The sequence below is a fragment of the Drosophila novamexicana genome, unplaced genomic scaffold, assembly GCF_003285875.2.
Source record: "Drosophila novamexicana strain 15010-1031.04,08,12 unplaced genomic scaffold, DnovRS2.1 tig00000462-arrow-pilon, whole genome shotgun sequence".
NCBI classification, from domain to species: domain Eukaryota; kingdom Metazoa; phylum Arthropoda; class Insecta; order Diptera; family Drosophilidae; genus Drosophila; species Drosophila novamexicana.
In genome coordinates this window covers 4,716,613-4,730,073 of record NW_020824806.1, presented here as the reverse complement: position 1 = coordinate 4,730,073, position 13,461 = coordinate 4,716,613, and the positions used below count along the sequence as shown (strand labels likewise).

The following is a 13,461-nucleotide window of genomic DNA, read 5'->3' as shown; positions in this document are numbered from 1 at the left end:
TGCAACCGCGTGCTGTAATCGAAGTGCGCAAAAAATCATGATTTATTTTTAGATTAACTTACAGATACGACAGCCAAACGGGCTATCGCCCTATGGACTGTAATTAACTAGAAGGCTCGAAGTACAGTTGTTGCCTTTTTTTTTCTGCCTACGCATTGTCATTAAAATCTGATAAAAATTATCGGACTGAAGTTCATCAGGTTTCCATAAAACAAGCTAAACAATGTTCTTTTGAAAGAAAAGAAACGAGAATTTCATTCAGCCAAAGCCTAACTGTGCCCAATTTATCGCTGTAATATAATCCAATAATCCCGCTTAAGAGTTTATAAGAATATTCCAATATGGGAATTAAAGTAATTACTAGAGTTTGTAATTTTCAATCCGAAAAAGCGCATAGATCTTCTAGTAAAGACTGGTCCATGAGTATAATAATATATATATAATAATAATATATAGTATAATATATATATATAATATATATATATATATAGTATAATAATATATATAATAATATAATAGTCTTCCTGATATAAGAATTTTGGGTTTAATTGTCAATGAGCTTAGGAATGCTTCTAGGAAAATCGAAATATCTATATAATTAATATATTGCGTAAGCATACTGTACTTAGACATTATATAGAAATATCCTAATCCGTTCTGTAAATAGATCTCTAGAAAAGCTGCCTAACCATTGTTTTATACCCTGGCATTGTCGATTCCATGTAATATATTTATTCCTAGATCCAGAATATATCACTTTTTGGCGTCAATAGCCGACTTCAACATTCCTATGTTGAAATTGTGATTGTAGTTCGTCCTTACTAACTATTTCCCATGCTGTGGGACTAAGGGAAGAAGGATATAAAGAAGGAAGCTAGAATGTTAGCGTCTGCTGCTCAGCGAGGGTTCCAGGGTATCTCCTAGTCGGGCAATGCCGAGTCGTACTTATTTTCTTTATTGATCTGTAAAGCTTTGAGCCCGAATTGAAACCAACTTATAGGTGTAATATACATAAACATTCACAATGTCAGGGATTAGAAATATTCCTTGAAACGTTTTTTTTTTTTTAACAATTTATATTTTATTTTTGTTCTCATTGATTTCGACTGTTGCGATCTTCTAATTGATACCCCTGACCCGAATTTATTGCACAACATGCGTAATATTCCGTCAACGAAAATATTTATTTTCCATACACATATATAAATAATACAAATCTGGATTCTCTGGTTCCCCTGAAATCAAAAACTGAACTTTGTATGGCGCGAGCTGCGCCTGATAAGCGACCATATTGGAGCCGAGCCGAGCTCAGCAGCTACCGCAACAACAATTGTCCGGCATCGCATGTCGCCAAACAGCTGCCCCACTACCATGCCCATGTCCAGACCCATGCCCATACCCAATCCTCCAGAGATTAGCAAACAGCAGCGACAGAAATCTCATCTCTTAGAGGTGAACGCGTGCGCCGCAAACTGTTTTATTAATTTTTCCGTAGTAAAATATTCAAAAAAAAAAAAAAAACAAATTAAAAACAATCCCCAGCAAGTGCGCCATATAGAATGCTTGAGTCTGGGCAAGTACAATACACAATAACCGGCTCGATCCGGTTACTTGGGGCTCTGTCATATTATGATGTTCAATATTTCTATCAAATTATAACAACATACTTGAACTGATAGCGCCAGGGGTCTGGCTGGGGCTGGGGCTTGGGCTGGCTAAAGGTGCCAACTCTGGGCGATAAGCCGGAACGAGTCTCGGATTGGGGCGTGTGCGCTCAAGCCGAGTTTCGAGCTGGGCTTCGGCTTGGTCTAGGGGTTTATCAAAGGCCCAGCCTCTCAATTTGCAAGCGACATGATGTTATGTGGGAGAAGTGCGACTAAACTACGGCGCAGAATCTAGAGAATGGTCTAGGCATAGCTTTGCTCCCGACTCTCTTCGAATATTATGGATCCCCTGTCTTCTGAAGCGTGGAATTCCTGGAATCTTAAAGTTTGCGAATGTAAACCTTTGTCCTAAGGTTCTTCGCTTAAACAGAGCTGACAAATCCAACAGCAAATAGTTGTTAGAATAATGTGGAACTGTGCAACACTGTCTTCTACAGCACTAGCCAATAATCCCGGGATTAGATCGGAAGAAAGCAAAGCTTAAAATCCTTGGAATCCTAAAGTTTGCGAATGTAAACCTTAGTCTTAAGGGTGTTCGCTTAGACAGAGCTGACAAATCCAACGGGAAATAGTTGCTAGAATAATCTGGAACTGTGCAACACTGTCTTCTACAGCACTAGCCAATGCTCCCGAGCTAACACCGGAAGAAAGCAAAGCTTTACAGTCAATCATTCGTTTTCAGCAAATGCCAAAACCGGGAAGAAGGCGCCATAAATTTCGTGGACCCCTCGCAGTACACTTGACCCTATCGAAGGCAAACTTTCGTGGAGTCGCTCGACAGCTGATATGGCCAAATGTCTGCAATCTAAAAGCTGGACAAAACAACAGACGTGCAAAGTCCAAACGTAGAATCCAGAACGCATCCCATGCAACTGGAGCATGTAACTCGAACCAGGTACATTGTCTGGGCCCAAATGTTATCTCCACAGCAGACGGCTTGATATGCCAAAAAAATATAGAGAAAAAAAAGTAACAAGAGCTGGTCAAAATGAAAATGAAATATCATTGCCCGACTTTCATGGGAGCCGCGGTAGCAAAATAGCAGCTATATTTATAAACGGTTTACTATTTTTTGTCGCTGTTGTTGTTGTTGTTGTTGTTGTTGTGGCTGATACTGCTGACAATATCTCGTCTAGACGGCCTATTATTAGAGGCCAAACATTTATGAAATTTATTGTTATAAATTATTAAGCGAAATTTTCCACAACATCGCTTCTGTCTGGCAAATAAACCCAATCAGTTTAAATAGGGCCAATTGCTGTTGGAAAATACCATTAAATGGGCTTACAAATGGATCTTATCTTAGCTGAGCTTTAGGCCAGAGAGTTTATGTTGTTCTGACAACAATTTTGTTGAAGTTCGTAAAATCCTATTCCCATCTCTATAGAGCATAAAGAAATCCAGATATATTGCATAAATGGGCAACAAGACTGATGCAATCTCTGGCTTCGATTACGTTTTGGCAAAGGTTCACAGCACGCGCGCGCCAGAAGAATGTCACTTATCAAGCTCAATATGATGTTTTATTATTTTCGGAAGAGGCGGGGGGTTGAACGACATTGACATCCAAGGCGATAAGCCGCAGGCGGCGCAACACGTGCGAGCTTTTGGGGACAATCGCACCTGTATCATCGGCACGGCCAACCACACACATTTCGCAACACTGTTTCGAGGCTTATAACGGCACTTACGCGCAGCACAAAGTACTCCTGCGATTTTATTTGGAATTGTTGTGGTTGAGCGCGTAGCGTACGAATTTTGCGCGCACGTTTGAACTTGTGATGCATTTGGAACTGTTGTCAATGTGGTCCTGAGCTGGGAGCACATCCCACGAAGTCCGTGGGGTCCCGGCGCCGGCAAACCAAAATAAACGCCCAGCATTGACCCACACGGCGTGCACACGCTGCGGTTCATAAATAAATATTGAAATATTGGTGGTATATAAATAAATGCAATACACATTTGCTTTAATCACAACTATAAATACATGGCGGCAGCTGCCTCACACGAACAGCTCCAGGTTGCTCTGCATATAGCTGACCAAGGCACTCTCGAACTGGTTGCGGGCCATGCTATCCAGCTGCAGGTTCATGCTCACATAGAACTGGCGGCGGTAGCGCATGCTCAACTTTGTGGCCAGCACCACGGAATCGCTCTGTCCGCTCTCGCCCATAAATGTGGTGGACACTATTTGCTGGCTGGGCGGACGTGCCGGCATGGCAATGGCGAACTCGTCCAGGCGCTCCGCATCCTTGCCGCTGAGGAATAGCATTGTGCTGCCGTTCATCTTGAGTACGCGCAATGTGACCTGCAAAGCGCCCGCATTCAGTTGGGCCATGTGCGAGCTGAAGGCTTCCCCGGCAGCCGGCAGGGGCATTTGTTGTTGCTTGGGCGCATTGCCGCAGGCTTCCATTTGCTGAGTTGGTAAAACGGTGCAGCTTTCCATTTGTGTAGTTTGCCGTTTTTTGGTAAAAATTGAAGAGAAATGCAAAACTTCTAGAATTTACAATGAAATGCAGTTTTGTTGTTAGATAGCAGTGTTGCAAAACAGTCCAGCGGCGCAGCGCTGCCAGCTGGTCCAACGCTGTGTTGGTTAACGCTTGACTTTAGGCGCCAAAGCGAATTGAACTTGAATTTTTGAGGCGAATTGAATAAAAACGCAAAATATTCGCCGTTCGCAGTGTTGTTTTCATTTTATTAAGGCTCTATTTGAATGTGGGCGAGTTTTTTTGTTTTTCCTATTTCAATTTCGAGTTAAAATACATACATATTACGATTTCGATGCTAGCTCCGAACATGCGAGCTGTTCTGTGTACATTTATGGATACATAAGAATCAGGTTTTCCTGTTTTTGTTTATTTTTGTTTTTTCTTTCGATTTGAACTACTTAAATACAATATATATTTGAGGGCTGTGCAAGTAGCAAAAGCAAAATCAAATTAAGTGGAATTCATATAAAATTTAAAACATTTTGCTTAAAAGATCAGTTCCGCTTGGATTAGGGTTATTCAAAATGAAATTCACTAATTAATTTATATACTTTGTATGGTTCTTTGTTCTCTGAAAATTCGCATTGGAATCGTATTTAGTTAAATATCATAATGTTTATTACGTTTGCGTCTATTGCCGTTTTATTTATTTGTGTGGTTAATTGTTAAAGTTGCTTGAACTTGAATGAATATCAATTAATTTGGATTAAACTTGTAGCTTTTTTTCTACTATAATTTGACTAACATTTGCAACCGCGATTTCAACTTTCATCTTGTTTTAGATAATGTATTAATGTTGATTTTTTTTTTGTTGTTGTTGTTCTTTTTGCCCTTTTGTTTTTTTCTTTGTTGAAGGTTAATTTTTTTTTGTTGCTTTGTTTTTTTGTTTTTTTTTTACGTTTTAGCTGGTTGCGAATAAATATATATATATATATAGAGAAGTGTTATTACATATATAGTATGTGTGTGTGTGGTTGGTTATTATGCATTTTGGGTATTTCAATCCTCATCGTCCTCAGATTCGGCCTCCTGGAGCCAAGTCAACCAGGCGTTCACTTGGAACAGCGCCGAGCCTTTGCCTGGGTATTTGTCAGAAATCTCCTCCTTCCACAAAACGAACGCCTCCTCCTCAATGATCTCGGAATCGTACAGATATTTGAACCAGCGACAAAGCATACCTGAAATATGAAACATAAATATTAGAATAGATCTAGAAAATAGATGATTCTGAGATGGTATCTCACCCTTGGGGAAGTTCTCGTTGTAGCAGAAGAGCTGCAGGGCGTAGAGCGCCATGAGTTGCAATTCGTTTTGGCTGAGGAAGGTTTGCAGCATCTGGCTGTAGGTCTCTAGCATGGCCTGTTCCTTTTGGGTGACCGACTTCTCGGGATGCTCCTTGGGATCCATGTTGCTGGCGAGTGTCGTCTCCTTGGTTATATACTTGACCACAACGGTCATGAGGGCCTGTATGAAGCCCGGATCCTTGTAGTATTTGTTGTCCACATTGGCCTTGATCCATTTATAGAAACTGTTTGGATTCGGATCGCTCTGCAGCTGCTTGAGCATCTCGGCTTGGACCTTGAGCAGCGGATAGAGGAACGACAGCTGTCGATCCTCGAGAATTTCAGCCAAACGCTCCTTGTTGCGATCCACCTCGGGCAGGCTGTTCATTAAATCAATTTTGCTTGCACGGAACTTCTCCTCGAGCGCATCCTTGCCAATTGTCTTGTGCAGCTGCTGCAGCACGAGCAAAAACAATGGATAATGCTGTCCATTGTCCGTATAGTTGGCAATGTCATTTAGCTTAATTAGTGCCGGCTCACAGACCGCCTTGCTCAGCACAGAGGCGACCAGGGCGGTTATCCGTGGATTCAGTGCCTCGCGCTCGTTCATTTTGTTCACCAGCTGCTTGAAGATCTCAACGATGACATTCGGCTTAATGCTGGACAGTTTGCGCAATGTCTGCAGGAAGCGCACGATACGCTCCAGGTATACATCATTCACACGGTCCAGCACCTCCATCAGCAGATTGAGGCACACATCCTTCAACGCTTTCTCCGGCAGTTTTAGCTCAACGAAACCCTCTACCAGTTCCGTAAATTGATCCGGTTTTGTGGTTTCCATTGTTTCCGATTCGTTTGGGGTTTCGGCCGTAATTTCATCATTTACAGTTAATTCATTATCATCATCATCATTTGGCTCCTCATAGTAGAACTTCTCCTTAAAGTAGGCGGTGGCCTTCTTAGTCATCTCCTCCTTGCTGGGTCCCTTGTCCTTCTTCTGCTGCTGCTTGCTCGAATTGGAGCCCGACGGTGTTGTGGGTCGCTCCAATGCGCCATTCTTAGCCAGCTGTTCCTTGCTATCAGCCCCCCCAATTGTCTTCTGCTCCAGGGTGTGTTCGGCTGCTGTTAACTGTCCGGCTGTGCCGAAGTTTGGCGACGAGGAGGTCGCCTTCAGGCTCTTCTCGCCCAGCTGATGGGTCGCGAGCAGCGAACGATTATCCGCACCATACTCAGCCGAAGGTGTGGACGATGGACGTGTCGGATTGTTCATTAGATGCGATGTGGGCGTGCCCAACAGCGGATAATGCGAGTTGGACAGCTGCGAGCTAGAGTTGCCGCTGGGCGGCGTCGAGATGGGCAGCGTGGCCGGGAATTTCTGATTCTGTGAGGCAGCACGGAACAGCAACGAGTTGGCCGCCGGGCGCATTTGCAAATTCTCAACCGAATCCTGATTGGTTGTTATCAGATTGCGCTTAAAACGCGGCGCCAACTCCTTGCCGCCCAGCATCAGCTGATTCCCGCTGCCGTATTGCCCGTCATTGTTGCGATCATTGTTCCGATCGTTGTTCCGGTGCGAGCCGCCGCTGCCGCGAGAATCGTCGCGATTACCGCCGCCTCCACCACCTCCTCCTCCTCCGCCGCCGCCGCCTCCTCCTCCTCCGTTGCCAGAACCATTCTGATTGCTGTGCTTGTTGTTGTAACGATTGTTGTAGTTGCCTCCGCCACCTCCACTTCCGCCGCCGCCGCTGTTGCCGCCGTCACGATCACGATTGCGATCGCGATTGTTGTACTGGCGATTATCACGATCACGATCCCGATCACGATCCCGATTGTTAGCGCTTGTAGCAAAGCTGCGAAAAAAGAGAAAGAGAATTAGATTGCTGTATAATTCGACTCGAATCATCCATTTTTCCCGGCTATACTTACGGCGATACAATTGGCGATGCGCCCGTCACACTCAGCCCGCTGAACATGTCATTGTAGGCGCCGGGCTGTATATTCAAATGGAATCGATTCATCCAGCTGTCGCCGTCGCGATCATTGTTGCGCATATCACGATTGCGATTGGCGAACGGGGTGCGGATAATTGAGTCGTCGTCCGAGCGTATTTGCTTTATGGGGACGGGTCCGTCGGAGCTGCCGCCAACTTTGCGCGGTATCCAATGATTTTGTCGCAATTCGATGACATCCTTTAGCATGAAGCGTATCCTTGGTGGATATTCAGTTGATTTTGAACGACGTTCCAACGTCTCAAAATACTGGTTCATCAGCTCTTTGCCCTGTTCTGAATCCAGATTCTTGCCGCAAGTCTTGAGCAATTGAGCCAGGCATTCCATGTCCTCGCACATTTCCTGCGCACCGGCCGTACGCTTCTTCTTCTTATCCAATAGCTCCATAATGCACGCGTGCAATACATTCTTGGAGAGCATATCCAACTTATTGAGCTCCCCAATAAACTTGACATTGCCCAGCATACGCTGTTTGGCCAAATGACGTCGCTCCTCCTCGTCTGCCTCATTCTCGGGCGGTGGTCGATTATCGTTCGCCTCATCCCGCTTCAGTCGATTGTTGAACTTGTCCCGACAGACGGCGATCAGCAGGCGCAGAAATGTGCACGAATTGTTTGGTTCCTTTTCAAATGATGGCGCTTCCTCGGACAAACGCTTGCACAGCTGTGCATACATAGACGAGTATTTGGGCTCGTCCAATGCTTTATCGAAGATCAGCAAGATGACACCGTTCAGTATGACAATTGAGTTAAGATCAAGCTTGAGCAGCTCATCGCTCAGCTCCTGGAATTTCTCGGGCGTCAATTTATTCAATATACCGCGCACACGCCGGAATACTGCATCATTTTTCTCGCTCTGCGTCAGGCCATGCTGTGGACGCAGCGATGGCGGTATCCAGCGTCCAGTTATGGGCTGCTGCTGCTGCTGTTGTTGATGCTGATGTTGTTGCTGCTGCTGTTGTCCAGCTGAAACAGTTGTTGCTGCTGCTCCTCCTGCTGCTACTGCTCCTGATCCTCCTGCTGTTGTTGTTGTTGGCGGTGGTGTTGTGGATTTGTAGCTTTGTTGCTGTTGTTGCTGCTGCTGTTGTTGTTGGTGCTGTTGCTGCTGATGCCTCAAGCTTTGTCCACGCTCGTAACGCTCCTCGTTGTTGCTGCTGCGATAACGATTTGAGGCGTGTCCGCTGCGTTCGCCTCCACCGCCGCCGCCTCCTCCACCGGCGCCGCCTCCTCCTCCGCTATAACGTTGATGTCCCGGCGATTCGTCTGCGTAGCTGTCCCTATAATTGTCCCGATTATCCCGATTGTGGTCGTCGCGATAGCGTCCGCTCAGGCTGTGGCCGGCATTGCTGTTGTTGCCATCGTTGCCGTTGTTGCCGCCGCGTTGTGCTCCGTAATTTGATTTGCCAATTGCCGAGTTGTTGCTGCTGTAATGACGTTGTTGCTGTTGCTGCTGTTGTTGTTGCTGCTGTCCGCTGCTGCTGCTGCTGCTGTTGTTGATGTTGCTGCTACTGTTGCCATTGCCATTGACCGTCTCGTAGCGCCCGCCGCTGCCGCGATAGCTGCTGCCCGAGTTGGTGTTTAGATTGCGATTGTAGCTGACGCCATCGGAGCTCGTGTGATAGTTGTTGCGACTACCACGATGCACTCCCAGACTCCCGCCGTTATAGTTGCTCGAGTTGCTATCAGCGTTCAGCGTTTGCTGACTGCCGCCGCTGCCGCCGATGTTGTTGCTGCTGCTGCTGCTGCTGTTGTTGTTGTTGCTGTTGTTATTGTTGCCGCTTGCACCCAAAATGTCACTATTTTTGTTATAGTAACGCGACGACGACGAATCGTTTTGATATGATCGTCGAGGTCTTGGGCTTAGCTCCGAATCGTGTTGACGAATTTTGACGGTATTCTTATTATAGCCAGTGGAGTAGTGTCCGCTTGGGCCACCAATTTGTCCGCTCACGCCAGCAATTGCTGATGAGCCGCCGCCGCCGCCTGATCCTGCGCTTGAACGGCTGCCGTTCCTTCCACCCAATGGGGATTCGTTGCTGTTGCTGCTGTTTCCAGTAGCCGATTTGTTGGCACGATAGCTGCCGCCGGTATGATTCGTGGCGTTTGTTGTGCCCTTATCGATCTTGACCCAATTCTTAAGATTGTTGAACGTATCGGTTGCAGTCGTTATGGGCAATAGATTGGGACTTGTGTTGAGCAGTGTCTTTTGTCCAATTGACGCCGTTGTTGTTTGTGGTGTCGGTGGTGTTTGGCCTCCGCTGCCGCTGCTGTTGCCGCTGCTGCTGTTGCCGCTGCTGCTGGTGACGCCTGAAACGGCGCCGCCGCCTCCGCCTCCACCGCCGCGATTGGTCACTTGGTCGTAATTGCGCTCGATAATATCGTTTTGTTGTGCCGTTATTATCAAACGCAAATCGTTGACGCCGCCGACGCCGCCGCCGCTGCTGCTGCTGCTGCTAATGCTGCTGCTGCCGCCGCCGATGCTCGTCGTGTCACCGGTACTGGTGCCTCCCTCAATGGTGATCGTTTTGGCGCTGTGGCGGCGAAACTGATCTATGATGACGCCTGCCTGATGCCCGTTGCTTGTACCGTTAGCCCAACGTTGCGGACTATCGTCGTAAGTGTGCAAAAGGGGAGCGGCGTCGTACGTTGATAGTGGAATGGTGATAATTTTTCTCTATCGACTTGGGAGCGAAAAATATTACAATTCCTCTCTCTCTCTCTCGTTGAAAGCGTCACGGAATTCGTGAAGCCCTCTCTCTGTTAGTTTACGGTGCTTCTGTTTATTGGATCCTGTTTGATCTGTCTCTCTCTCTCTCTCTCACACTCTTTCTCTCTATGCTCTCCTGTGCTGTTATACAACACTACACACGCGAAACAAAACAGAAATTTTGTATAGTAAACACAGACACACGCACACAAGAGACACACACAAAATATATATATATATATAGATATATATATATATGTTAAGCTGTATATGTATAGCTGTAAATGATGGGGCTCCCTTCGGTTGCTTTGTCCTAAGTCTCTTTCTCTTCTGCTACGTCTGCTTCGTTAGGTTCTGCGTGCGCTCTTCCGGGTTTTAAGTGTAATTTGTATAGTCAGTTAGATTCCTGTCTAATCGGATATTGCCTGCTCCGTTGCTGCTTGCCGCTTACACTTATAGGAATCCTGTTGATATATAGAGAAAGAAGCCGTGCCAAAAGAATCTAATTAGAAACAAGTTTGAGTAGGGGGGGAAAGTTTCAAATTATATGTACACAAAAATCTAGACAAAGTTGTGTGATATGGTCTAAATATTATACATACGTACAGGGGGTATACTGACAAATGTGCAAATGAAAACTGAGAGGATATAAACAGTTATACACACACATTACAATAATATTTTCAACCGAAGAAATCTCCAAATAAATCAAATTACCTCGAAATTACTTTTCACACTCTCGACTACTTTTGTTTATGCTCGTGCCTTTTATATGTATGTTAATAACAGGGCAATGAGTAATAATGCTGCTGCACAGCTGTTAAAAAACACTCATTCGTTTTCATTTACACTCAAAAAAAAAAAAAGCTCGGCTTTACAACTAAAAACAACGGTTGTGCGCCAAGGCACTCGCTTAGTTGTTGACCGATGACAATGGGAAACTATCAGAAGTCTAAAACTGGAATTTTAATGAAAATAACCTCGCAAAACACCTTCAAGTTTATTTCACTTTTCCCCCACACACGACGCAACGCAATTGAGCGCCACAAGCACACACAAATACATACATATATACAAGCAATTGCTGTGTTCTCGCTCAGCTTGGGGAAATTTATTGTATGTATTTTATGTATGTTTGTGTGTGTGTTAGTTTATGTACAGATGCGTGACAGTGTTGCCGTCTTGCGGCGCACAATTATAGTGCGCAGCTAAAGTGCATTTTATTAAATGCAATTACTTAAGGTGCTCAATACACAGTTTTAATGCATTTAAATTGATTTTAATAAGCACACAAATTAACTGAGCAGCTGTGCTCTGCCAGGTCGTTCGCTTTTGTTCTTTGTTGGCTTTTTCTTTGTTTGCGCGCGCTCCGTTTGCCAAGTTTGAACTCCTCTATATGTATGTAAAAAAAATCAAACTGGGATGTGGATGCTCACGTATCATACATACACACACACATACACATTTGCGAACGTGTGTGTTTGTACTCATTTTGCTAGACGTTGCTGCTGCGCACAAGCGAGCAAAAATTTCTCAGTGTCAGTGTCCTTTGCTTGTGTGCGTTTGTGTGGAGGTTTATGGCCTCTGCTAGAGCTTTTGCTGGTTCGCAGTTTGCGCTCTGCGCCATCGAATTAAAGTATTTTGACCCCAATAAAAATGTACTAGATGGGTGCGTTGCTGTTTTGTTGATTAGCAGTGCTTAGCATAAACAAAATATAACTTCGCAGCGTACATTATCGCATTTGTACGCTAACTTTTTCACTTTTGCTTATAAACGAATTTCACTCAAAGAGAGCATGCATACATATACATATGTACCTATTGGAGAATTGGAGAATCATACCCGCATATCAAAAGCTCCCCATGTGAAGCAACCCTGAGCCTGCTTTGCAGTTAGTTTACTTATGTATATAAGCGTGTGTGTGCGTGTATGTGACTGCAATTTAATGCCTTCCAAACACTCCCCAAAAGTGTCCAAAGTGTAAAACCACCCCAAAAGAATGTGCACATAATTCCGCCCTTTCAAGCGTTGCAGCGCAAAGACGTCGACGACCCCGACCCGAACAGACTAAAATCCGATGCCGCGTCAAGAGACCCAGTTGTGGATGATTTTGACCTCAATTCGAGTGAGTCGTGCACAAGCGTTAAGTAAATCCCACTAGAAAAAACCTGATGCCATTTCCAATGACACACACGCACACAGATACAAAGCGAGAGAGGCAATAAAACTGAATTTTACTTGGTAAATGCGTAAATTACTGTATTCAATCCAATGACCCGCCCTGGTTTTCTTCTAAAGCCATAACCCGGCCTGTTTTCAATATGCCTTGCAACTAGTTTTTTTTTGTTACTCTTTATTCAATGCTTTCGTCATGCACATTGTACAAAGTGCACACACATACACACACACTCACACCATGAACATGTACCGCATGTGTGTGCGTGCAAACGTGTGTGGCTGTTTTCGAAGATAAAAGCGTACACACGGAAAATCAAAATGAAGCTGCATTGAAAGCGAATCGAAAAACTCAACCTTAACGGTGGAGAGAGAAGAGAGGAGCGAGAGCAGCAGCAGCAAAGCAACGTCAACAGCAGTTTTTCCGCTGTGTGCCGACGCCATTTTGTTTGCTGGCACTTGACGTTGCCGTGCTGCTGCTGCTCTTCTCGCTCTATCTACCTACATATGTATGCATGTGCTGTATATGCATACATACATACACACATTTCTTTGTATTTTGAGTGAATCATTTTTTTCGATTTCTTTGTCAATTTCATGCAGCGCATTTTACATTTTTCTTTCACTCAAGTTGTACGAATTCCCACTGTTAGGGCAAAACACTGCTGAATTATTTCACATTTATTGATTTAATGTCGATTTGCTGCAGCTCTGTGCGAAGAAGCAGAATCGAGGACGTCTTAAGCGTACATATGTATGTATGTATGCATCATGGAAAAGTTTTTGAGGCTATATTTTTTTTGCCTTTTTTATAACCTTAGTTCACTTTGTACTAGAATTCAAACCAATATAACACACTTTTATTATATTTCTTGTTATACTTAAATACAATTGTAGTAGTAGGCTCTGAGCTTTCTCCGCCTTTATTGTACTAACCTCTATAAATTACTGACTGTATGGCAACTTTTTTTGCGAAAATTACTACCACCAGTCCGACGTGCTGCTAGACAATCGACTGTAATATCGGGTTATGCTATAGATGGCGTGCTCCGCGATATTTCTATGAATATCGATGTGTGACTATCGAGAAAATGAAAGTGTGCTCTTAAATATCGAATGAATTTGAAATTTGTA

At 44.5% G+C, this 13,461-nt stretch overlaps 2 protein-coding genes across 2 annotated transcripts; both read right to left on the bottom strand.

Moving 5' to 3' along the window:
• Positions 1 to 3,595: 3,595 nt before the first annotated feature.
• LOC115761033 lies at positions 3,596 to 4,571 on the bottom strand. The gene has a single exon (XM_030702647.1). The coding sequence runs from the start codon at positions 4,108 to 4,110 to the stop codon at positions 3,667 to 3,669; it is 444 nt and encodes a 147-aa protein (XP_030558507.1). The 5' UTR covers positions 4,111 to 4,571; the 3' UTR covers positions 3,596 to 3,666.
• A 492-nt stretch (positions 4,572 to 5,063) lies between these two features.
• Positions 5,064 to 12,585, bottom strand: LOC115760729 (eukaryotic translation initiation factor 4 gamma 2). Its single transcript, XM_030702203.1, is given in 4 exon segments — positions 5,064 to 5,331; positions 5,398 to 7,286; positions 7,363 to 10,125; positions 12,566 to 12,585. Coding segments are annotated over 4 exon segments (4,851 nt in total). The 3' UTR covers positions 5,064 to 5,152.
• Between the last annotated feature and the right edge of the window lie 876 nt (positions 12,586 to 13,461).

Excerpts from the sequence above, each read along its gene's own strand:
- LOC115761033 (XM_030702647.1), bottom strand. The coding sequence starts at position 4,110 with ATGGAAAGCTGCACCGTTTTACCAACTCAGCAAATGGAAGCCTGCGGC.